At 40.3% G+C, this 24,729-nt stretch overlaps 5 protein-coding genes across 5 annotated transcripts; 2 read left to right on the forward strand and 3 right to left on the reverse strand.

The window, feature by feature from the left end:
- The first annotated feature begins 133 nt into the window (after nt 1-133).
- On the forward strand, nt 134-16,651 carry SJAG_04031 (ferrichrome synthetase Sib1). Its single transcript, XM_002175117.2, has 2 exons — nt 134-5,435; nt 5,475-16,651. The coding sequence occupies exons 1-2, from the start codon at nt 411-413 to the stop codon at nt 15,354-15,356; spliced, it is 14,907 nt and encodes a 4,968-aa protein (XP_002175153.1). The 5' UTR covers nt 134-410; the 3' UTR covers nt 15,357-16,651.
- SJAG_04030 (RNA polymerase II complex subunit Rpb2) lies at nt 15,300-19,269 on the reverse strand. Its single transcript, XM_002175116.2, has 2 exons — nt 19,130-19,269; nt 15,300-19,091 (listed from the first exon to the last, which is right to left on the reverse strand). The coding sequence occupies exons 1-2, from the start codon at nt 19,143-19,145 to the stop codon at nt 15,475-15,477; spliced, it is 3,633 nt and encodes a 1,210-aa protein (XP_002175152.1). The 5' UTR covers nt 19,146-19,269; the 3' UTR covers nt 15,300-15,474.
- A 67-nt stretch (nt 19,270-19,336) lies between these two features.
- Nucleotides 19,337-20,228, reverse strand: SJAG_04029 (40S ribosomal protein S8). The gene has a single exon (XM_002175115.2). The coding sequence runs from the start codon at nt 20,144-20,146 to the stop codon at nt 19,544-19,546; it is 603 nt and encodes a 200-aa protein (XP_002175151.1). The 5' UTR covers nt 20,147-20,228; the 3' UTR covers nt 19,337-19,543.
- Nucleotides 20,229-20,392: 164 nt separating this feature from the next.
- SJAG_04028 (calcium permease) lies at nt 20,393-23,535 on the forward strand. Its single transcript, XM_002175114.2, has one exon. It carries the CDS (start codon nt 20,671-20,673, stop codon nt 23,269-23,271), a length of 2,601 nt encoding a protein of 866 aa, XP_002175150.1. The 5' UTR covers nt 20,393-20,670; the 3' UTR covers nt 23,272-23,535.
- Nucleotides 23,387-24,544, reverse strand: SJAG_04027 (short chain dehydrogenase). The gene has a single exon (XM_002175113.2). The coding sequence runs from the start codon at nt 24,350-24,352 to the stop codon at nt 23,567-23,569; it is 786 nt and encodes a 261-aa protein (XP_002175149.1). The 5' UTR covers nt 24,353-24,544; the 3' UTR covers nt 23,387-23,566.
- Between the last annotated feature and the right edge of the window lie 185 nt (nt 24,545-24,729).

The following is a 24,729-nucleotide window of genomic DNA, read 5'->3' on the forward strand; positions in this document are numbered from 1 at the left end:
TATTATTTGGGCTTTTTACAACTGAACAAGGCTCAAAAAATCTTCCGTCGCGCACGTTTATTGAAGCCCACTATGTGACGAATTGCATGCGTCATGCCTAGGACTCGTTCAACACTCTGTTACTTTGAATTAAAGTACCGATGACGTGCAAAAGTCCACCTGCTACAGATAACTGTAGGTTAATTCCTCTCCCAAACAGACCTCAATTCCTACTACTAAGTGTTCTTGTGCTTGTTTTACGTCTTTGTTTCTCTTCATTTCTCCAGTAACATATTTTCACTAATTGTAAACTCAGTATCTTACAGCTTCCTTAGGACTGTTGAAGATTTGTACCTACTATTCACCTGTAAAGAATTAAAGAACTATTTACGGAGCCTTTTTTTGTTTTCTGTAATAGTTGAGAAGTGACAATGGGTAGCCTTGAAGACAAAAGTTCAAGATGTCCTTTTCTTGGACAGTTCAGGAACTCATCAAAAGAACCAAACCACTGTTTTCGCACGTGCTCCTTCTCTTCAACGTTTCCAGCTTTCGCAAATGCTTTCTCAAATGTGTTTCGTGGTTTGTTGGGTGGGTCCTGTTCTTTCTACGTACTCCAAACTACTTCATCCTTGGAGCTTTGGTCAACAAACGAAAATGCATCTACGGTAGATATTTCTGCCCTTCCTGACGATGTCTGTTTACAAACTGTTCTGGTAAACTGTAATGATTTGATTAAAGATGATGAATGGGAAACTCTAAGCGACTGTATATGTAAAGCTTCTTCTGGCAAGTTTCTCGGTGCTTGCTCGGCCTTTCAACGATTTAGCAGCATCTCCTCCTCTCTTGTCATTTTTCACTCGCTCAGAAAGTTTGCAATTGCTTGGGACTCGTCGTTGTTTGATGAAAGAATCTGCAATTACTTCTTTCGTACACTAACTGCTGAACTTAGCGGCGGTTCGCCTATATTATCTCATGCTATTCGTAATGTGAACGAAACAACTGAAGAAGACATCTCGGTCCTTCAAAGTCAGCCCTACCGGAACTACTTGCATGGGTTATTCTACCATAATGTAGTCGACTTTCCGAACCAAACCGCATTCACCTTTTGTAAAGAGTTTTACGATGATGAACATTTCTCAGATGTCTCTTTCACTTTCGGCCAGTTTCATTGTGCCGCTATGAAACTAGCTTCACAAATTCAAACACAGCATTCCGTTGTTCCTGTTCTTGTTCCACACAGTCCGGAACTGTTTGTATCTATATTGGCTATTTTGTACAGTGGGAACGCATATTGTCCCATTGATATTGAATCTACTGAAGATCGTGTATCATTTATTTGCAAGGATGTTGAAGCTTCCTACATTCTCACAACATCTCAATATAAAACCGTTATCCCACATACTTTAACGAAAATTGATGTTAACAATTCACTGATTTCCGAACGTCTAAATGTTGACGCATTTTTGGATAAAGCTCCGTCTTTTGAAGCCACGACCAACGAAACCTCCTACGTTTTGTACACCTCGGGTTCTACTGGCACGCCGAAAGGCGTCCCCATTTCCCATGACGCTTGTACAAAGGCTATATTGTCTCATACATTTTTATATGACAAGTATCGATTAAGTAGAGGTGATCGGTGGCTACAATTTGCTAATCTAACTTTCGACGTTTCTGTGTTTGAGATTTTCGGTAACTGGAACATGGGACTTGAGCTTGTAACGGCAGCTCGAGACAGTCTGGTTGGAAGTTTGGAGTACTTAATTCGTCATTACAAAGCGAACGGATTAGAATTAACACCTACCGTTGCGAATGTCATTTCGGTAGAGGAGAATCGGGGATTGCTTTCGAGTGTTCGTATGCTTGTTTCTATCGGCGAATTACTTACGGAAAGAGTTATCGATTTTTGGGATACACGATTGGTTAACGCTTATGGACCAACAGAAACGGCGATACATGTTACCCTTAATCCATCTGTCTCACAGACATCAGTTTACTTAGTGGGCACACCCTTACAAACCGCTGAGTTATATATTTTAAACGTTAACCAAGCGTCTTGTAATGAGATCTTGGCTGAAGGATACCTAGGAGAAATCTGCGTAGCTGGTCCTCAGTTGTCTCGAGGCTATCTGCATAGAGACGACTTAAATGAGAAAGTATTTGCAAAGCTTCTCTTAGACAATTCGTCTGCCGCCATTCCGATATATCGTACTGGAGACAGTGGTCGCATTATCGACGGCCAGCTATACGTATACGGACGTATTCAAGGTGATTTGCAAGTTAAAATTCGTGGAAGACGTGTAGAACTTGGCGAAATTGAGTCAAAACTTACCAAAAGTGCGAAATCACTTGTTGTCGAGAAAATTGATCAGTCGCTGGCTGCATTTTTTGTGGGGAATAAACAAGAAGTAGAGAGAACTGCTCATGACTCCCTTCCAGCTTGGATGCGGCCTTCTGCTTTTATCCAACTTTTAGAACTCCCGCGCCTTTCGAGTGGAAAAGCTGATAGAAAAAAGTTAAAGGCCGACTTTAATACTTTACTGAAATCTCAAACGAAGCCTGATAATAATTTTGATTATTCTTTATCAGATGAAGGTAAGGCGCTGCTTCAAGCAATACATGTTGTACTTTCTCGAAAAAGACAAGATATAACAGATGCACTTATCGCTTCCTCGAATATTCTTGATTTGGGAATGGATTCACTAGATGCTGTGCAGGTTATCCGGATTTTAGGAACGAAGGGTTTTGTTTGTGGAATGGCAAAGCTAATGACCGAAACATTTTCAGATGTTTCTGCCTCATTACGATACATTTCACCACCCTTGCGTATTAAGCAGAAGTTACCTGACTGGATATGCTCTGACTTGCAAATTGGTATGCTTTACGATTCGTTGAAAGACGATCGTAAACTATTTGTAAATCAAGCTGTCATAAAAATTGATTACTCTGCTGCCGAAGTTGTAAATATATGGCCCTCACTACTCAAAATACATGATTTATTAAACTTCGGGTTTAAAATTGATGAGAAAAATCACTTCATAAAAGAAAGGACTCAACCAAAATTAGCACCAACTATAGAACATGTTTCAAAGTCTTATGATATAAGGAGGCATCTTGAAGAAGTTTCTGTTTCCGAAGAATTTCTTTTGAATGGGCCATATGACGCTAAATTGTTTGTTTTTGCAAACGATTGCACGTATCTGAGTGTAGTCATTCACCATGCACTATATGATGGTTGGTCGATAGACATCTTAATGAACAATATTGAGAAACTCTTAGGTGGAAAGACCCCGAAGGTTGCATCAAGTTATGATCTGTTTCTAAATGCAACCCACGACTATAGAGTTATGCATCAGAACAATGACGAAGCATTTTGGAAACGTGTCTTAAATGACTATAAACAGACGTGTTCTCTTCCAAAGACAACCCAGTATACTGAACTTTGTACAAAAAATGGTTTAAAAGTGTCAAGTGTTGAAGCTTTTTGTCAACGATGGCGAGTGACGCCAAACGCTCTCTTTCACGCTGCATGGTCTATCATACTTGCTAAAACGCTAAAGAGCGACGATTTAGTTGTTGGAACGGTAGTTTCGGAGCGAAGCTTTTCGATATTGCCAGATGTTGATTACGTTTTTGGACCATGCATGGCTACTCTTCCTCTTAGAACTTCCGTAAAATCTGGCTTGCAGTTCTTTAAGCATTGCCAGCTCGTCAATTACTGTTTGGCTAACACGATCGAACATAGCTCTTTGTCTTTCCACCAAATTAAAGCCTGTACTCAGTATACTGGAAATCTTGATACTGTCTTAATTCTGCAAAAAACGTCCATTGGTGTTTCCCATCCTCATGTCGTACTAAGGCACATGACGGATTACACAGAACATGGAATTCTATTAAGTATAGATATTGAAGGGAATGGCGACTTTTATTCATTCAGTATGACTTCACTACTTGAAGAAAATCTCACTAGTGAGCTTTTAACTTCTTTCGAAACCCAAGTGAAGGTTATGATAGAGAAGCCGAATGAGACTTTAAGTCTACCAAATGTAAATCATTCGCTTAACAGTATAGATAAACTATACACGGAGCAAGATACAATTCCTCAAAATAGATGGTCCTTACTAGCTAAACGCTATCTTGAGAATTTATTAAGTACTGATCTAACTACTTACTCTTATACAAAACCGCTCATTTATGCTGGTTTTGATTCCTTCATGGCTCTTCGTTTATTGTCAATTTTGAAAAAAGACGGTTTTAAAACCCTAAAGCTTACCGATTTAAAAGACTCGTCCGTAGAGTCCATCTCGTCGGCCTTGGAAACCAACTCAGGGAAACAGCAAACATCAGAAGAGCATACAAAAATTATAATCTCGCCTAGAGACATTACGTGGCCACAAAAAATCACTTCAAATGATGTCGAGGCATTTTATTATTGTACTCCTGTGCAGCAAGCTCTAATCACTAGTACGCTTACGGAAGGCATAGAACACTACTATAATTATTTTCTTTTTGACATAAAAATTGGCGTTCAGCAATTCGTAGACGCCTTTACACGTTTATGCCAAGAGACTCCTATCTTGAGAACTTGTTTTGCGTATTGCGACTCTGAAAAGAGTTCTTTCTGTCAATTGGTTCTAAAAACACTCAAAATTGAACCCCGGTATGAAGAGTACAAGGAAGGAACATTAAGTCAGTATACCACAAGCAAATTAGATTTGTTGACTTCGGGGAAACCACCGATGGATTTAATTATACTTAATTCTGATACAGCGTGTCTGGTGCTTTTAGTAATGCATCACACGTTGTATGATGCTGAGTCTTTCAACTTAATATTGGAAAGGCTCAATGATCTCATTGCAGGCGATACTTTAAGGAAAGCCGACAATATGGAGTTATTTGTCTCACACATCTATGAGTGTCAACATAATTATAATTTAGAAGACCTTGTACTGCCACTCCGTAATTACCATTCGAAAACTTTCCCTGAACTTTCCTTTGATCATGGTGAGTCCGTGAGGCAGTGTAGACAACTTGGAGCTTCACTTGATGACATTAAACAATTTTGTTCAGACGCAGGGGTTTCGATCTCCTCCCTTTTATTGACGATCTGGGCAACTTGTTTGTCAATACTTCAAGATACAGTCGATGTTTGTTTTGGTTCTGTTGTCAATGAAAGACATGAGTCACTGCATAACACGGACGAAGTCCTTGGCCCTACCTTTAACACGGTTCCAATCCGTGTCGAATTTGACAAGCAGGTTTCATTTATTAGACACTGTCAGAAGGTTGAGAAACAGAGAGTGCTTTTCAATCCACTAAGATACTTTTCGACTCGGCAAATAAAACAGGCCTTAGGTTTAGGACGGGGTCGACTATTTGATACGGTGTTTATTCTCCAATCCCAAGGCGTTTTCACTAGTGAGTATTGGAATCTTATAAATGAAAGCAGTGAGAACGATGTAAGTTATGAAATAAAGCAACGTTACTAACTAGTCTAGTTCGCTGTAATGTTGGAAGCAGTTGCCAACGAGGAATCTAAAACTGTTAATTTAACTGTTAGTACTTGGGGTGATAAATCCTCAAACGACTACCTAATTTCACTATTTGATTATCTTCTTTTGTCTTCACTGAAAATGAAGACACACAAACTCAGTGAATTAACTTTTCCCGATGGGTTTTACGAAAAGAGAGAAGCCAAAGCAAAAACAGAACCAATGGATACCACCATTCCCACATTTCTCAAACGTCCAACGATGACAAAAGGTGGTAATACTGCAGTCGTTTTCCTTTCACTGGGAGAAACTCTCAGGTACTCTTTTTTGGATATCGCCATGCTTGTCACAAAAGCTGTATGCTATTACCAAAAGACCGGAATAAAAACTGGTTCTCGAATCTTAGCAAGACTTCCTATATGTCCTGAGCTTTTAATAATCGCTTTAAGTTCTATGTTTCTTGGAATAAATTGCTACTTCTTGGATGTTGGAATTGACGACAATCACATTGATGAATATGTCTCGCTAGTTTCGCCAGATCTTACTTTCTCCGAAAAGGCTGATTTCAACTCAGCTTTAGCAAGCGCTGTTCCGGATCTCAATAACATCAAGGATTTCAAAAGTTCCGACGAACTAAAGGCTTCTGCAAAAAGTGTGTTTTTTAACTTTTTATCTAAATATGAGCAGAGCTTTGAAGCTGTCTCTGTTACTGATCTATTCGACTCTTTAACGTTTGTTAACTCTCATCTTCAAATTACTGAGAACGATCGATGCTTTCATCTACAATCTATCCTAACTGGAGCGAAATTGTCTGAGCTTCTTTTAGCATATACAGCAGGTGCAACCTCTGTTATTTTAGACTTTGAGACATCTTTAAACGATCTCACTCTGTCACTAAAAAAGCTAAACATTACCATTCTATCATCTTCACTTTCACTCTTATACCCATTAAATGATGACAACTGCGAATGTTTACGTGCCGTTATATGCCAAGGTCCCTCACCAAGACAAGTCAACAAAAAATTGAAGTCAAAGCTCTTCAGCTTTTATGCGCCAAAACGTTTACTGTATGTAGCCCTTTTTGACAAGCATCCAGCGAATTCAGCGATTCTCCGGCATTTCGCACCAACGGTTGCATGCTCTATTCGTTCTTTTGACGACACCTCAACTGTAAAATTAGTGGGTGTGCCTGGCGTGATGGCCATTGAATTCGGTTCTGGAAGCTGTTTCATCACTGAAGATGTTTTCAAGATGTCTTGCGATGGAAAATTACGTTTTGAAGCTAGTAACGTCTATTCTTACTCTAAGAGCTGTGGTGAAATGTATTTGGACAAAATAGCTAATGAAGTCATGGACAGTTTGCCCACTCTTGAGCTGCTCTTAATTATTCCTTCGTGGAATGACGAACCAATTAATTTGTATATAATCTATCTGCTAAGACATGAACAAGATGGAACTAATGAGAGAATCGAGAAAACCACGCGGAAACTTCTGGCAGAAAATCTGGAGGCTCATCTCTGTATTCGACGCTTAAAGAATGCTACAGAGTTTATTTCATCTTACGAAGAAATTTGTAACAATGTATCGAAGAAGAGCTTTCCACGAACAAGTTTGAACGCCGAGGACGGTTCATATGATTCTCAAAATGATATACTCGATGCGGATTTACTGAAACTCTTGCAAAAAGTTGGACATCACAAAGGTGAAATTCATTCATCTACACAGCTCCTCTCATTGGGTATAGATTCCCTGAATACTGTCCGGCTCGCATTCAAGTTACAAAAAATGTATTCCACCTCAATAACTGCCTCGGCCATTCTGAATTGTGACACAGTCGATGATTTACAAAAACTCATTAAAGAAACACACCCGGTTAATACGGAACGCGTTGATGAGCTTAGACAATTAACTAGGAAGCTATCTGAAGCGATAAAACAGCACATTGATTTAGGCACGCTGGATATAAAAAGTATCGTTCCTTGTGTTCAATCCCAGGTGGAAATGCTGACCTCTTTTTTTTCCAGCAACGGAGAGAAATATTTAAATTACATTACTTACGAGTTATCTGAAGAGGTTGATTTGGACAAACTGTATTATTCATGGAATTGTATTACCCAAAAGTTAGACATTCTCAAAACTATTTTTGTGCCTACGTTTCAACTTGAGCATCCATATGCGCAAGTTGTTCTGAAACAAGTTCACACCCAATGGAAGCTTCTTAATGTTGGCGAATCTCTCTCGGAATCGTTACGTTGTGCGATTGCTGAAGTGAAGGAATCGCTTCTGAAGTCTCGGCTTTCTTTGCCTTACCGGGTTATTGTAGCTAAACGTGGTCAGCAACCTGCAACGTTTACACTGTTGCTTCACCATGCTATGTTTGATGCCACATCGCTAGAGAATTTGCTGATGAAGGTAAAGGATTGCTATTACGGTGAGCTACTGCAAGATGAATATAAGTATGAGGACGTTGTTGCCCAAATATATTCAATGTCAAAACTAAAAAAGGCAAAGCAGTTCTGGGTCACGGCTGCCAATGGTTTCGATGCGACACTTTTTCCTAATCTAAACGCTACTATACCTTCAAATTCCGAAGTGAAAAAAATCACAAAGAAGTCTTCATTATCTTTACATATGTTGAAGCAGTACACCAAAAAATTTGAGTGTAGTTTGCTTTCTTTGGTGCAGCTAGCTTGGGCCAAAATATTAAGTTCATACACTGGTGAACAATCTGTTGTATTTGGATCAGTACTTTCTGGTCATAATGCATTGAAAGATTCTGAGAGTTCATTTTTTCCCTGTTTAACTACGAGTCCCGTGTTTGTTTCGTTGAATGGTTTGGTCAAAAACTGCGTGCGTCGACTTAATGAATTCAACAAGGCAAGCGTAACATATCAGTACACTTCGTTAAGAAAAGTTAAAGAATGGTTAGGCTTCCGAAGCACATCTATGCTCTTCAATACACTCTTTATTTGTCATGTTCCATCGTTGAACCACAATGATATCTTTTTGCGAGAAAGAACAAGCTATGCCAATTTAGATTACCCGCTGACATTTGAGATTGAGCTAACTGAATCTTATGTTTTATTTTCTTCTGTGTATAATACCTCTATTATTCCAGAATCTCATGCTTTATTGCTGCTTAACCAATACGAAGCTTTGTTAAATGTTCTTTTAAGCAGTCCGGAAGGAAAGATTTCAGAGCTTGAAAAGCTTTTGGATTACAAACTCCTTTCCGTAATAAAGCCAACTGTTGACGTCTATCCTTCTTCGGCGAAGTTGCTTCACCAAATGTTTGAAGTTTCGGCTACTTCCTTTCCAAATGCTGTTGCATTAGAATTTGTAACAGATATTACAACTTCCGGTTATGAAAGCAAATGTTATACATATGATAAGGTTAATCGGTTGGCAAATCAGATTGCTAGATACATACTTAAGAAAAAAGGGTCGTCTACAGCTGTTATAACAGTCTGTTTCGAAAAGTGTCCTGAAGCTTTTATTACCATCCTTGGAGTATTAAAGAGCGGATCTGCCTTTCTTGCCCTTGATCCTTCTGCACCAATTGAACGAAAACAGTTTATTGTTAAGGACAGTGCGTCCTCGCTGGTATTCGCCTCAGGAGAAACTTATGAATGTTTAAAAAATGAAAATCTTAGCGCGGAATTAGTTGATGCAAGTAATATTGCTCTTTTTAGTTCTTTCGATGAATGCAATTGTGCTGTAACAGCTACTGAGCAGGATTTATCTTATATTCTCTACACATCAGGGAGTACTGGAAAACCAAAGGGTTGTTGCTTGACTCACCAAAATGCCGTACAGGCCATACTCGCGTTTCAAGAACAACTCTCTGGCTCTATTGACGAAAATGCTCGTTGCCTGGCCTTCGCCTCTTTTCACTTTGACGTTAGCGTTCTTGAACAATACTATTCTTGGAGCACTGGTATAACATTGGTTTCAGCTCACAAACAGCTTTTGTTACGGGATTTACCACATGCAGTGCAATGTTTAAAAATTACACATATTGATTTGACTCCTAGTTTGGCGTCTATTCTGACACCGGAGAATTCGCCTTTCTTGCGTGTGTTTATCACTGGAGGTGAGAGATTACGACAGGAAGTGCTCGATATTTGGGGCAATACTGGAGTCTTGTATAACTTTTGGGGTCCAACAGAGCTTACCATTGGTGCAAGTGCATTTAGGCGGTTGCCAAGAAATGCAAGAGTGTCTAATATAGGGCCTCCATTTCCGAATTGTGGTGCATTTGTCTTATCTCCAGAAACCAATACTCCAGTATTGTTTGGAGGTATTGGTGAGATTTGTATGAGCGGAGCGCAAGTTTTTAAAGGCTATTTGAATCTTCCTGCTGCTACCGATAATCGAATAATTCAACTGAAGCCTTTCAGCGACCGCGTGTACAAAACCGGTGATTTGGGTCGTTTCCTTAAAGATAACTGTTCCATCGACTTTTTTGGCCGCGTTGATAATCAAATAAAGTTGAGGGGACAACGAATTGAAATTGACGAAATTAATACAATCGTGAAGGAATCTTCAGATCGTGTTATTGACGCGGTGACTCTTGTTGCACGGCATCCGTCACACAATAAGGATCAATTAATTACATTTCTATTTCTTGGAAAGCCTAAGTCTGATGTCTCCTTCTTTAGTTTTCTTGGTAAAAATTCTGAGATTATCAATCATATTAAGAAAGAATGTCAGACCAAGCTAGCGAACTATATGGTGCCATCTTTGTTTTTTGTTGTAAAGGAGCTTCCTTTAACACCGACTAATAAACTTGACGTTAAGAGACTTCTGCAAGAGTATGCTGCTCTGGATCAGAAATCATTGAATTTTGCTTATCGTCAAGCGAATAGTTCTTTCAAACAATCGAAAACATCCCAGCATCAGCTTGATCATAATGTTGCTGCTTTAATAGCCTCATTCACAAAGATTCCCATCTCAGATATATCTCCGGACATGTCGATATATGAGCTCGGTCTAGATTCAGTTTCAGTTGTTCTTTTAAGCTCATTGTTTCAGAAACATGGCTACTCGCTGGCCACTCCATTACAATTACAGAGCGATAATTACCTTTATCGCATATCGGAAAACTTGACAGCCAGTCACGGTCCGTCGCATCCTGCACAGAAGATGAATAGGATTCAGGTTGATTGCTCCCCTGGAATTAAAAAGTTAATCAGTATTGGATTGTTTAATAAAGTTGAACGAATAACTCCCTGTTTACCATTAGTTGAGGGCATTCTATTTGAGTTTGAAAAATCAAAGAGAGGCACTTACTGGACCGGCGTTAACTTGTCGTTCCCTAATGAGCAGTTGAAGCGAAAATTCCTCAATTTATTCAACCAAACCTACAAAAGTTACGAGGTTTTGCGATCATCGTTTATTCAAATTGATGGCGTGTACTATCAAGTATTTTGGAAGGGCAATGCAATTTCAACAGTTTCAAGAAATCTTGAAAACGAGTTTATTGTTTACAAGCCTTTTGAGCTCATTACTAAGCAGAAAGTTAATATAACTTTACGCATCTTTCACGGAGTATTTGACGGATGGTCTCTAAATCTACTACTGCATGACTACGACCGTCTGCTTAACGGTGATACACCAATTGAAAGACCAAGTTATTCTAAAACGGTTGAAACCATCTTATCGAGCGTTGACGAACAAAGCTCCCGACAATTTTATTCAAAATATTCTAGTCCGTTAATTTTACCTCGGTTAGAGTTAGAGTCTCAAGAAGGAATTGCGTACTCTCAAACGTTACATGTATCGTTTTTAAAGCTTGAGACGGTCAGAAGGAAAGTACTCCAATGCTCCCAGCAAGTTTTTTTCCTTGCGTCTTGGGCATTTTTTATCAACTCTCTCTCGACTTGCTCTTCTTTCGGTCTCATTATTGGAGGGCGTACTGGTTTTGATGATAGTAGGCTTAAGGTTCCTGGTCCATTGTTTAATACAGTCTGCTTCATGGTACCAGATGCAAAAGACATAGCTTTCTCTGATTTTGTTAAAAGGTGCCAAGAACATTTAACATTGCTATCAACTCATCAGTACGTTGCTCTAAAAAATGTTAAGAAATGGTTGAGAACAGGAACTCTTTTTAACATGCTTTTTTCATTTTTGGATAAAAGTTCTGATCCTGAGTTTAAATCTTTCAAAGTCAAAACAGATTCAGGAAGAATTGACGTTCCTTTTGCTGTTGAAATTGAAAGATTACAGCGAAGCAGATATCGGATTCATCTGACCTCTAAATATCTACGGTTCAATGGACACAAAATAGTGGATATAATTAATGAGTATGAGGCTTTCCTGTCTAGAATATTGGTAAATCCACTTCTGATTATGGATTCTCCCGAGCCTATTGTTGCATCAACTACTAATACTTCAAAATCTGGTACTCAAATTGACTCCAGTCCTTTACTTAGAAAAATTATTCAGTTACTAGATGTACGCTATTCGGTTCCCTCAGAGGCATTTTTTAATTCATCAACTATCTACGAGTTTGGAATGGACAGTATTGATTTAATATGGCTTTCATCACAACTTTCTTCCAACGGTATCGGCAAACTTGATATTGCAAAGTTTGTGGAAGATCCAAAATTTGGTAATCTCTTGAACTGCATCACCAGTGACAGTCAAGTTTTCACTACTAAAGCTGTGAATGCTTACTCAAAGCTTAAAAACTCCAATGAGTTTGCTACTCTTCAGAAGACGTACGAGCTTGTGTATCCCGCAACTTACTTGCAAGCTGGTATCTTACTCGAGAGTCTACAGGAGCAGTCTTCATACATGAATAGTGCTCTTTTTTCACTGATGAAAGGGGTGAACTTATATCAGTTGAAGAAGGCATGGCTGTCTCTAATTTCCTCTAATCCCATATTTTGCACAAAGTTTTATATACTACAAAAACCGGTAGAACAGATACGTGTTTTACAGACTATAGTATCTTCCACTGATGATTTGGTTCACTTAATTAAGGGTATATCTAGTGATGAGGTGCTGTCATTTTATGGAAAACTTCGCTCTCGTTCAATACAAGAGCTAAAACCTTTGGATGTTGTCCCCTTTCAAGTGTGGATTATTGAAACAAATAAACAAAGCTATATGTCTGTTCATATTCATCACGTGTTATATGACGGTTGGAGTTTATCGTTGATGTACCAAGAATTATCCAATCGATATATGAATATTGAAGTGCAAAAACGGCTTCCATACTCTAACTATATCGAAGCCACCTATAACAAGTGTTTAAATGCTTCGATGTGGCAATCTTTTTTTGAAAACCTGACGATGCCAAAGACGGTTTTCTCCGTGTCTTCGAACGAGCTGAAGAAAGATGAATTCGTATCAGTTGTTGATATATCTAAAATTACCTTCTTTGCTAAATCCCAAGGTGTTAGTCCTCAAACATTGTTTTATTATATTTGGGGTCACTTTTTATCAAAATACAAAGGAGAGGACCCGGTGTTTCATACAATAATGTCTGGCCGTACTCAAACAAACGGAGCCGAAACAGTTATGGGACTGTGTATGAACACGCTACCATTACGTGTGTTCTTTAAGAATTCGCTTCATGATTCTTTACTTGCTTTACAACATCTTTACAACTGTGTATCAGCGAACTCGTTTACCCCATTGACATATATACATACATATTGTCAGCAATTACGAGATGTAGAGGTGGATACCCTTTTTATATGTCAACATTCACCTTTAGAAAGAAGTGAAATATCACCTCCCTGGAAACTTTTACAAGAAGACTCAAAAATTAATTACCCGTTAGCAGTTGAAGTCGATATCTCCGATAATCATCTTTATTGGAGATCAACCTCAAGAACGAATGATCTATTTAGATTTGATTTACTTCAACATCTTGATTCTCTGCTACTTAAGCTTGTTCAAGGAGATTTAGAATTGCCAGTGTTTTCTCCCGAAAACACCTTTACGAATAAAGGTATCAAATTTGTTACGAATGATGTACGCTCATTGGTACTTTCAACATTCAATAATGTTAAAGAATGTTTCTTTAATGTCATTCATGACGATGTTGTAAATACTGAATGTTTGGTATTTTATATTTGTTTTTCTGAGAAGCTTTATAACGCGGGCGAGATTTCGGAAAAACTTACTAAATTAATTAACGAATTCTCAAAAACCGTTCGACTTTCCTTTCCTCAAGGTTTAATACCGGATATCATAATTCCCTTTGATGATAATTTAACAAAACAAATGAAGGACTCAAAGTTTCGCGAGTGTTTTTATCACCAAATAACCCCATTGAAACGACATCAATTGGCATCTTTAACAAGACCAAAGGATTCGCCTGTACAGGGACAAATTATAAAAATACTAAGTGAGACTACTGGCATTCAGGAAAATGACATCAAACCTTCGAGTTCTATATTTGAACTTGGGTTGGATTCGGTGAGTGCTATTAAAATAAGCGCGCAAATGAGGCACTCTGGTTTCGATGTTTCTGTCGCTGATATAGTCAAACATCCTTCAGCAGAGAGACTTGCGTCGTTTCTTACGGAACGAACTATGTTGCAGAGTCACAATGCGGAAGCCGCAAACCTTAACAATTTTAAATTTGACATCCAAAGAGTGGCACAACTGCTTGACGTTGACGAACGTGAAATTCAGAAAGTCTTACCAGTTTCGGCCGGCCAATTATTTGCTCTGTCCTCATGGCTTGCTACAAATAAGCGGGAATTCTGTTCAATCTTTGTCTATGACTTAATCAATATCGATGATTTCGGTCAGCTCAAGCATGCCTGGAAAGAATTGGTTGAAACGACCGACATACTACGTACTTCCTTTCTTCGCCCAGAATCCTCAAACGACAATGTACTTCAAGTTGTGCTTAATACTTCCAAAACAAATAATCTGGTCGAGCTCGCATTCGCGAGTAAGTCACAGTTTCTGGATTATCTGAAGTCGTTTGATATCAATATGACTCTAAAAACGCCTTTCAAACCATTTCTTTGTAAAACAAATGATAATTTGTTTTTGGCGTTTTATATTCATCATGCACTCTATGATGCTTGGTCCTTATTCCTGCTCATACAGAAACTGTTGGATCTTTATAACAGAAGAGAAACACGTACTTCTGGAAGTGCACAGGGTGAATTTCTGTCTTTAATCAGTGACTCTTCCATGCAAAAAGAACAGCAAGCATATTGGAACAATTACCTGAAAGGAAGTGTTAGCGCACGCTTCAATTCTCAGACAGACAAGAAGGAACGAGTGAAGCTGTTTTGTGAACATGTAACTTCAATCAGTGCTGTTAAAGCCAGATGCATCAAACTAAATGTCTCATTTCCTAGCTACTGTTTTGCCACGTTTGCTAAAGTTATGAGTACTTATCTTCGACAGAAAGATTTTACTTTTGGTATCTATGTTTCGGGACGTAACGTGAATGTTAAAAATATTGAAAACACGATATTTCCTACATTTAACGTTATTCCTTTACGATTTACAAACACGGATGACAGCATTTCTCAAATGGCTAAAACTGCACATGAATTCTTGATTTCTACAAACGGCGTTCTTCAGCAAATGCCTTTGACGCATCTTCCAATAGCAGGGTTACTAAATGTTACTATGAACTTCTTAGCGACTCCTGACGGAGGCGAAGAAGATGCTACCGGAGCTATAGTGAAACATGTGGAAAGTATTAGACCTTCAATAAAGTCTAGTACAACTTCGCTTAACGACATGATAAAGCCTTTAAATATTAGCCCACAACTTGACTTTGAAGTTAAGTTGGATGGTGAATATTTAAATCTTGGTCTGTTCTGTCATCCCGGAGTTCTTGACAGCAAACAGGCTAAATGTTTCATTGAGGGGTTTGTCTGTACTTTACATTCTGAGGTATAACTTGTTTAAACAATTATATGGGTGCTCTATTACAAAAATAAAACGTATGATATTATCCTAGGGTACATTTTAACGGTTAGAACTAACATCTAACCACTGAAGATAGAAAAGAAACACATTAATGATGACTTTTGGTGAACAAACGCGGTGCAATGTTCATAGACATTAACTCCTGGAATAGCAATTTTGCTGCGTAAGGAAGATAGATCTGGCTAAAGCGTGTCCGATTTTGGCAAGAACGGCATTCATAAGAGTTCTTTTTGAAACTGGCAATAGCAATCAAACCACAAAGATCACAGACGATTACTCGGTATGCATCCGAGCAATCGAACAGACGCTCACGTAGTACACTGCTGCAACCATGGGAAATCTGACAATCACGTTCCATTTCACCGAAACGCAGACCACCATCACGGGAACGACCCTCGACGGGTTGACGTGTAAGAATCTGGACAGGACCACGCGCACGAGCATGAATTTTATCATCGACTAAATGCTTAAGACGTTGATAGTAAGTAGGACCAAGGAACACTTGGGCCACGAGCTTTCTACCGGTATGACCGTGATACATAACTTCAAATCCACGAGAGTGAAAACCGTGAGAGCGTAACAATTTTGAAACAGCTTCAACAGTAACCTCAGTAAACGGAGTTGCATCACCTTCAAGTCCTGAAAGTGCAGAAACCTTACTCAGTTGACACTCTACAAGATGTGCAACTGTCATACGTGAAGGAATAGCGTGAGGATTAATAATAATATCAGGGACAATACCCTGTGCCGAGAACGGCATGTCTTCATGACGATAAGTCATACCGATAGTACCTTTTTGACCGTGACGAGAAGCGAACTTGTCACCAATTTGAGGGATTCTGGTACTTCTCATTCGAACTTTAACGAACTTGAGACCTTCTTGGTTGGTAGTAACCATTACCTGATCAACGATACCGCTTTCAGTACTTCTAAGAGGTGTCGATACGTCCCGCTTAGCATGAAGTTGAGTTCTCTGACCCAGTTCTTCATGATCAGGGGGCACAGGTGCAGTTTTACCGATAATAATGTCATCACCAGAAACACGAGTACCGGGAGCAATAAGGCCATCATCCTCCAACTTATCGTAGGTACCGTGTTTCATACGCAAAGTGGTAGAGCGAGTAGGTCTTTCGAACTCTTCCATGACAGTCATACCAATTTTCTTTTCTTGATCCATATAAGTACGATAGAAGATACTTCGAAAAAGACCCCGATCAATACTGCTTTGATTCATAATAATGGAATCTTCCTGATTATAACCACTGTAGCACAAAATTGCGACAATAGCATTTTGACCGGCAGGTAATTCACGGAACTTCAAATACTCCATGGAACGAGTTGTTGCTAATGGTTTTTGAGGATAGTATAGAATGTTGGCCATGGTATCCATGCGAACTTGGTAGTTGGTAAGGTAAATACCCATAGCTTGCTTACCCATAGCAGACTGATAGGTGTTACGTGGGGATTGGTTATGATCGGGGAAAGGAATAATACTTGCGAGGATACCAAGAATCATGGCTGGATGAATTTCGCAATGAGTCCAAGCGTGAACATGAGGGTTTGGTGCTGGCTTAACTCTTTTAGCAGGATCTAATTCTTCTTGCATTTCGTAACCAGCATTTGCTTGCCGAGAGAGCTCCAAATCGTCTGGACTCATGGCAATCATTACGGTTTCTTCTTCTTCGGCGTCAAGATACTCAATCAGTCCACTGGCAATCAAGCTAGACCAGCCAAATCTTTGCTCGGCATTGATGTCGAAACGATCTCTATCCTCAAGAAGTTGTTGAATATGCTCTTTACGGATACACAATTCACCCTTCGTGTCACTATTTGAGTCATTATCAACAATGAACAAAGGTCGACAAATACGACCAGCGTCTGTGAAAAGACGCAACTCTTTTTCACGGATGTCACGAACAATACTAACCTCAGCTGAAATGTCGAGACGACGACGAAGGCTTCGGAGAGTTTCGGTAAGGTGAACGGGATCCCGATGTACGCCGAGCCAAATACCATTAACAAAGACTTTAGTAGCATTGGGTGAGGCAGAAGGATTATAATCTTCCAAACTCTCCATACCCCATTCCTCAAGAAACTCGATAATTGGAGCGCTGGGCGAACCAACAGAAACGTAACTCATAAGCGAAAGGTTCTTGACAAGGCCACAAGCTTGACCTTCAGGAGTTTCAGCAGGACACACCATTCCCCAATGCGTGTTGTGCAATTGACGAGGTTTAGCAAGTTTACCATCTCTTCCAATAGGGGTGTTTGTACGACGCAAATGGGAAAGAGTTGATGCAAATGTATAGCGATTAAGCACCTGTGATACACCTACACGGTTCGCAAGACCACGCTTTTGGTCACCCCAATTACCCGTAGCAAGGGAGTAACGAAGACCATTAGTAATCGTGTTCGACTTAACAGCCAAAGTAAGATTGAATTCTCTGTTAGTTTCGACACATTTTTGCATATATTTGTAGACATCACGAGTCATTTTTTTAAAGAGCATTCGGAATAGCGATGCTAAAAGAGGACCAGCAAGATCCAAACGCTTCTTACCAAAATGGTCTCGATCATCAGGCTCACGACGCTCAAGAGCACACAGAAGCATGCGATGAACCATGTAACCCAAAAAGAAGGCTTTTCTCGTCTCAAAACCTTCTAAAGTAGTGATGTGAGGAAGCATTTCCTTTTGCAAAATGTCATGAGCATACCGAAGACGCTTTTCACGAGTGACACCAGTAGTACTACCACGTTTACCGATGTAATCAAGGGCTACATCTTTGTCTTGGATAACGAAAGCCTCTTCAATACACGGTTTCATCATTTCGAGCATTTGTAAGTCGTTGGGATCATAGCAAATGTGTTCGAGAATATCACGATCAGGAACAACGCCAAGTGCACGGAAAACAACGACAATAGGAATGTCGCTCCGAATATAAGGGAGAGTGGCTTTAATTGTTTGACCCGAATTTTCTGTACTGCGTGCCATAAGTTTAATCTGCATTGAAGAAATAAGACGACTGCCACGTTCCAAAGCAGACCGAATTTCGGCCACATATGCAATAGGGCTAGGAGCAGCTTTCCGAAAAACTTGAACAATATTTGCTGCTGAACGTTCCTGAGCAATAATAACCTTTTCCGAACCGTTGATAATGAAATAACCACCTTGGTCATATGGACACTCGTTTAGATCGTAAAGCTCGGAATCACTAACGCCATTTAAGATACAGAATGTCGAACGAAGCATAATTGGGATTTTTCCAATGAAAACCTTCGAAGGTTCATCGTCCTCTTCCTCCGTCAACCAAATTTCTTCACCGATTGGCACATTGGAGTCCTGTGCACGCATCACTTTTTTGCGCATATCAACATAAAGCGGTGAAGAATACGTCAAGTTACGAAGTCTTGCTTCTTGAGGAAACATAGTAGTAGTACTGCCATCTGCCTCCGTCATCGTAGGACGCGACAAATAAATTTGTCCAAAATTAATTTCATATCGACGTGTATAATCGCCTTGGGCACCAGTATGTTGGGCATATTGATCCAATGTCAACGTTGAATCGTCATCGACGATTTCCTGCATTGTATTTTGTACAAATTCATCGAAAGAAGAAAGCTGCTGCCGAGCAAGTGAATTCTCCTCAAAATAGGAGGAAATCACTGTCCAGCAGTCTTCTTGAGTCAATGTCTCATTGTACTGGTCTAAACAATTAGCGTCTCATCTTGTATAGGGTACATACAATCCTCATAAGACATTCTTCACCAAAAAGGCAAGTGATGGAGACGTTGGCGGTTGGTGAAGGTAGTGTCGTGTCTTGCCTCTAAACGGCTTTGAGTGCAGCAGTTGTTACTTAAGCCGATGTGGGGATGTTACCTGGAAGCGACTCAAGAAGAGATTAGGAGGAGGCAAAATAATTAAGTTCGCTTAGAGACTTAAGGTTTTCCTTATCGAGTATACAGCACCCTAGATTCATGTAAAATCTATCTGACACTAAGCCTAGACAGCTATTAACAAGAACGCTACGACCACTTACTAACTAAACTGAGAGATGCTCTAAATTCTTCACATACAGACCCCATACCCAAACGACACCAAATCACACTCAGCACATGAACCAATAGAGATCAAGTCTCATTCACCAACTAAGACCTGTTTATTTCTTGGCGGACATACGACGGAGGTAGAAAGCCAATTCCTCACCCTCCAAGATGTAACCATCGCAGCGGCCAGATTGACCAGGGCGAGAGGAAATGACAGCGTACAAACGACCAGCGGCAAATTGGGATTCCAAGGCAGAATCAATCTTGGATTGAGGAGCACGCTCGTTAAGCTTGCGTTGAACATGCTTAGACTTGGGAGTGGGAGTAGCGGTAGGCTTCTTACCCTTGCTGCCCATAACCACACCGTAGTGGGTTTCGTACCACACACGGAAGGGAGCGGCATCGATTTGAACGACGGCAGACTTGGTCAAAGTGTTGGTACGGACCAACTCGTTGTTCGAAGGGTGGTAGCTGACTTGAATGACACGAGTCTTCTTAGAAACACCCTCGGAACCCCAAGAGAAGTTACCAGAGTCCAAACGAAGAGCACGGTACTTCTTGTTTCCACCGCGAACACGGACTTCATGGATACGCTTGGGTCCAATACGAGTGTTAGCGGCTTGACGGCCCAACTCGAATTTTCTCTTCTTGCGGTACTGGGCGCGCTTGGCACCAGTAGCAGAACGCTTGTGGCGAGAATCTCTCGTAATGCCCATCCTGTTTTCTAGTCCAGAAAGAGTCTTGGTGGAAGTGGTTGGTGGCAGGGGTTTCAAGAGTTGTCAGCCAGGTGCCCACAACTGTGACTGTTTTTTTGGAGTGAGCAGACGTCTGTGAATGAAGGTTTTTAAAACAGTGATAAAGTAGGCTTAAATGAAAGTGTGAAACTTATTTATTAGAAATATGCTCTTTTTGAAGCCAAACTGAATATCACATGTGCACTTTATTTAGTGATTAAAACTAGCCTAAAATATCTTATCTTAGCGATACTATTCCCAGGCAGTTAAGAACAGCTGAACTCATGGCTCGTGAGTACTTACCCAGAACCTAATAGGTGAGAGGGTGTCTGCTTGCTTCCCTTTGTCGTTTGTTATACTGCAAGCCTTCTCAGGTACTTACAGTTTAGAGTTTGCTGGATTAATAGTTACTCGGTTTATTCTGAGAGCTTGTTCTCTGAAGACTGTAATTTAGGACAAGCAATAATACTTGCAGTGTTCTATTCTCAGACTACAATTAAACCGTAATGGACCCTAACTTCCCGTCCGGACCTAACGCACCTCGTTCACGACCTTCTAGCCGTTTGTGCAATGTTGACAAACAACCTCGTAGAGTCTCTTCCAAAAGCTCTTATAATTTAAAAAGAGAAGAAACCAATGAAGAGAGTACGGATGCTCAACCCTCGAATGACTTTGTTATGCCCGTTATAGTCGACTTTGAAGAGTCTTATGCCCCTACTAATTATGAATCCGAGCTGTATCGTCGAAGCAGTTGGCAATTGTCAAACTCGCAATCTTTTTCAAATCCACAGAATCGCATTTTGCAGGAACATGCTACCTCAGAAAATGGTGCTATAGGAGGATCAAAGGATAATCGCATAGAGGGAGAGGGACGTTCCGGAGCTCGACCTCCTCGTCCTACATCTGCAATGAGCGGAGATTCGCTGACATTGAAGGACAGACAGAATGCCTTGAATGCAACACGGGCGTTTGGTATACGTCTTTGGAAGCCTGCTGTCTATAAGAAACACCGTTCCATGGATAACGAAGCTGAGGCAGACATTCACGATGAACCCGTTAGAAGATCTAATCCGTCTCTTATTAATTTGTTTTGGGTGTTCTGTTTTGGTGTTCCACTGTTTTTTATCACGTTCAGTTGTTGGTTGGTATTACGGATTTGTTCTTGTATTGACTCTTTCCAATTGGTCCCTTATGCACAACGGTGCCAAGGATTGATGTGGTATCTTTTGTATCCATTTGGTAAACATGTTCGTCATAAACTTCACCCAGTTGGAACTGGCTCGGTCAATGGCAACAGTGCTACATACTCTCGTCGGTTCTCCGCTGATGCTCCTCCTAATTCTCCAAACTTCTTAAACTACTCCTTTGTTGTGAATCCGATGAATCGTTCACTCAATTGCAAGGCGCCAAGAACCTGGACTCTTGGTAGACTTATTTACGATTTTCTTTATTTTACGCTGCTTGCACCTTCGATGTTGCTCGTTGCTTGTATTTGCAGTTTCTCCGTTTTCTTTATCCCCTGTGCTCGTCTTCTGTTTGTTCTTTGCAAGCACTTGCGCAAATGCCCTCTTGAAATCAGCTTCCGTTCTAACGTTGCTCTCCCTCTTCCGCAAAACTCCCCTGACATGGTACTTTTGTGTATTAAGCGTGCTGCCAGTTTGAAGTATTACAAGTACACTCTGGGTGGTTGTAACATCCTTTACATTAACATGTTCTTTATTATTATTCCTACGATCGCCTTTCATTATTTATTGGAACCAGGAGCTTACTGGTTCTCCTCCCCCTCCGTAATCTTTTGTGCTGCTCTGGTGAGCATTGTCCCTTTGGCTTATTTTATCGGTATGGCTGTTGCTTCTATTTCCGCCCAAAGCAGTATGGGAATGGGTGCCTTTATCAACGCCTTCTTCGGCTCTGTTGTCGAGGTTTTTCTTTACTTAGTCGCTTTAAAGAGAGGCAACGGTAAACTTGTTGAAGGAAGTGTCGTTGGCAGTATTCTCGCAGGTGTGCTTTTAATGCCAGGATTTTCCATGTGTGCTGGTGCCGTTCGAAAGAAGTTTCAGTTCTTTAATTCCAAGTCTGCTGGAGCAACAAGCACAATGTTGCTGTTCTCTGTTCTTGCTGCATTTTCTCCTACCTTGGTTTCCCACATTTATGATACATTTGAGGAAGTTTGTGTGCCATGTGGTGAGAACTGTCAACGTTGTACGACAAAGAGTGAGTTAGATGACACACCTTTCTTCCGTAACAACATTCGTCCTTTTGCCTATTGGTGTGCAGCGTTGCTTCTTTGTGCTTACGTTGTTGGACTTTGGTTTACACTGCGTACACATGCTGCTCACATTTGGCAAAACACTGATGCTGCAATGCTTGAGGAAGAGGTGGAAGTTAATGCAACGGAAGTTGTTGAGGAAGCCCAAGCTGAACCCTCTCAAACGCAACCACCTTTGGAACGTCATTGGTCCACTTCATCTGTGGGGACACTTTCCGAACTTTTGCATGAGCGCGACTTGCTTCGCCCGCAGGCTGCTGAACAGCTCCCCTTGGATACCCGAAATGCCGAAACATCTCTTACGGAACCGGCGAAGCCTAAGAATCCTCACGGTGAGGATGCCCCTAACTGGTCTCGTGAGAGAAGTACGGTTATTTTGCTTGTTGCTACAGTTCTTTATGCTGTCATTGCAGAGATCTTGGTCAAAAATGTCGATACGGTCCTTAAGAACTTTCCCATTAATGAAAAACTACTTGGTCTCACGATTTTTGCCTTGGTGCCTAATACTACCGAATTTATGAATGCTATCTCCTTTGCTCTGAATGAAAATATTGCACTTTCTATGGAAATTGGATCAGCCTATGCCTTGCAGGTTTGCCTTCTTCAAATTCCCTGTTTGGTTGCCTATAGTGCTGCTCAGTACTACATGGCTGGAGGTGAAATTTCCTTCCACAACATTTTCCCTATGGTTTTCCCGCTTTGGGATGTCATTTGTGTCATAATTTGTGTTTTCTTGCTTACTTATGTTCATTCTGAAGGAAAGAGTAATTACTTCAAGGGAACCATTCTTGTGTTATCCTACCTTGTTTCCATTTTGGGTTTCTACTATAGTTTATAATTTGAGGAATGAAACGTTCGATAATAACGGCGTTTTTACGAGTGATTTCGTTATTCCCAAATTAAGTGGAAATCCATCCCTTTGGGAAAGGTAGGTTACTCGGCAAGCTGTCCCATCTTCGTTCGTTCCTTCCCTTTCAATTTATAATGTCATTATAATTAACTAATAGAATATTTAATAATAAATGAGCTACACTAGTAAACGGTTTACACCGAACCACAGGTGGTCTCATAAATAAACGCACAAGACAATAGAAGTTAAAACATAGAGTCATTATATTGATATAAAGGTGCACCTAAGCGCTCTTTCTGTAAACAGAATTACTAGTGGCTTGGTGAGAAGGAAGAACAGTGGTGTGTGCAATAACAGTGTTTTCTCTGCGGCTAACACAGAAGACAATAACTTCTGCAATGTCTTGCGCAACCAGAGGCTCCGTTCCTTGGTAAACACTGTCGGCCTTGGACTTGTCACCATGAAAACGAGTAAGACTGAAATCGGTTTCAACCATACCGGGATCAACTTCAATGATACGGATACGGGTATCAAGGGTCTCTTTACGCAGAGCGGAAGTAAATTGTGTAACGGCAGACTTAGTACAGCAGTACACTGAGCCTCCCTTGTAAGATTCCTGACCAGCAGTACTACCGATGTTCACAATGTCGCCCTTGCCGCCATTTTTGTAAAAGATTTGTAGCACAGCCTTAGACATTGCAATGAGGCCAACGACATTGGTGTTAATCATGGTCAAAGCTTCTTGCATGTCCAAGGTTTGGACGGTGCTAATACCCAATGCGAGACCGGCATTGTTAATAAGAATATCAACGTTCGCAAACTCTTCAGGCAAAGAGGCGATCGTAGGCTCGATCGTCTCGATCTTGGAGACATCAAGTTTCAATGGAAGCACCTTGACGCCCTCATACTTTGATTCAATTTCCTTCTTCAACTCTTCGACCAAAGGAAGACGACGAGCAGCAAGAATAAGCTTAACCTTAGCCGTCTTGGCAAGCTCAATGGCGGTACTTTTTCCGATTCCTGCAGAAGCACCAGTAATGAATATGGTTTTTCCTTCTAATCTGCTCATGATGATAGATATAATGAAATAAAGAAACAGAAACAGAAACGATTAAGGGTGGTTTTTAGAATAAAAAGAACGAACAGGACTTTATATTACTCAACAAAGAGAAGAGTTGTTTGATGATATCTCCGGATTGCTGAGATTTGCTTTGAAGGGATTGTGTGCAATGAAGTCCTTCCATGAATCATTATATACTATTTTACCCTCGCTTCTTATCGAGGATAATTACGTAATTACAATTCTATCTAAGCATCGCTATGTTAAATTATGCGACGAAATAGGCGCTAATATGTTCTCTGAAGGATTTATTTGTAAACAGGGAAGCTTTTCGAATGATTTCGTAATTAAAAATGGAAGAACAAGTAGATATTTCTGTTTTTTTA

Source organism: Schizosaccharomyces japonicus, assembly GCF_000149845.2.
Source record: "Schizosaccharomyces japonicus yFS275 unplaced genomic scaffold supercont5.2, whole genome shotgun sequence".
Lineage (NCBI taxonomy): Eukaryota > Fungi > Ascomycota > Schizosaccharomycetes > Schizosaccharomycetales > Schizosaccharomycetaceae > Schizosaccharomyces > Schizosaccharomyces japonicus.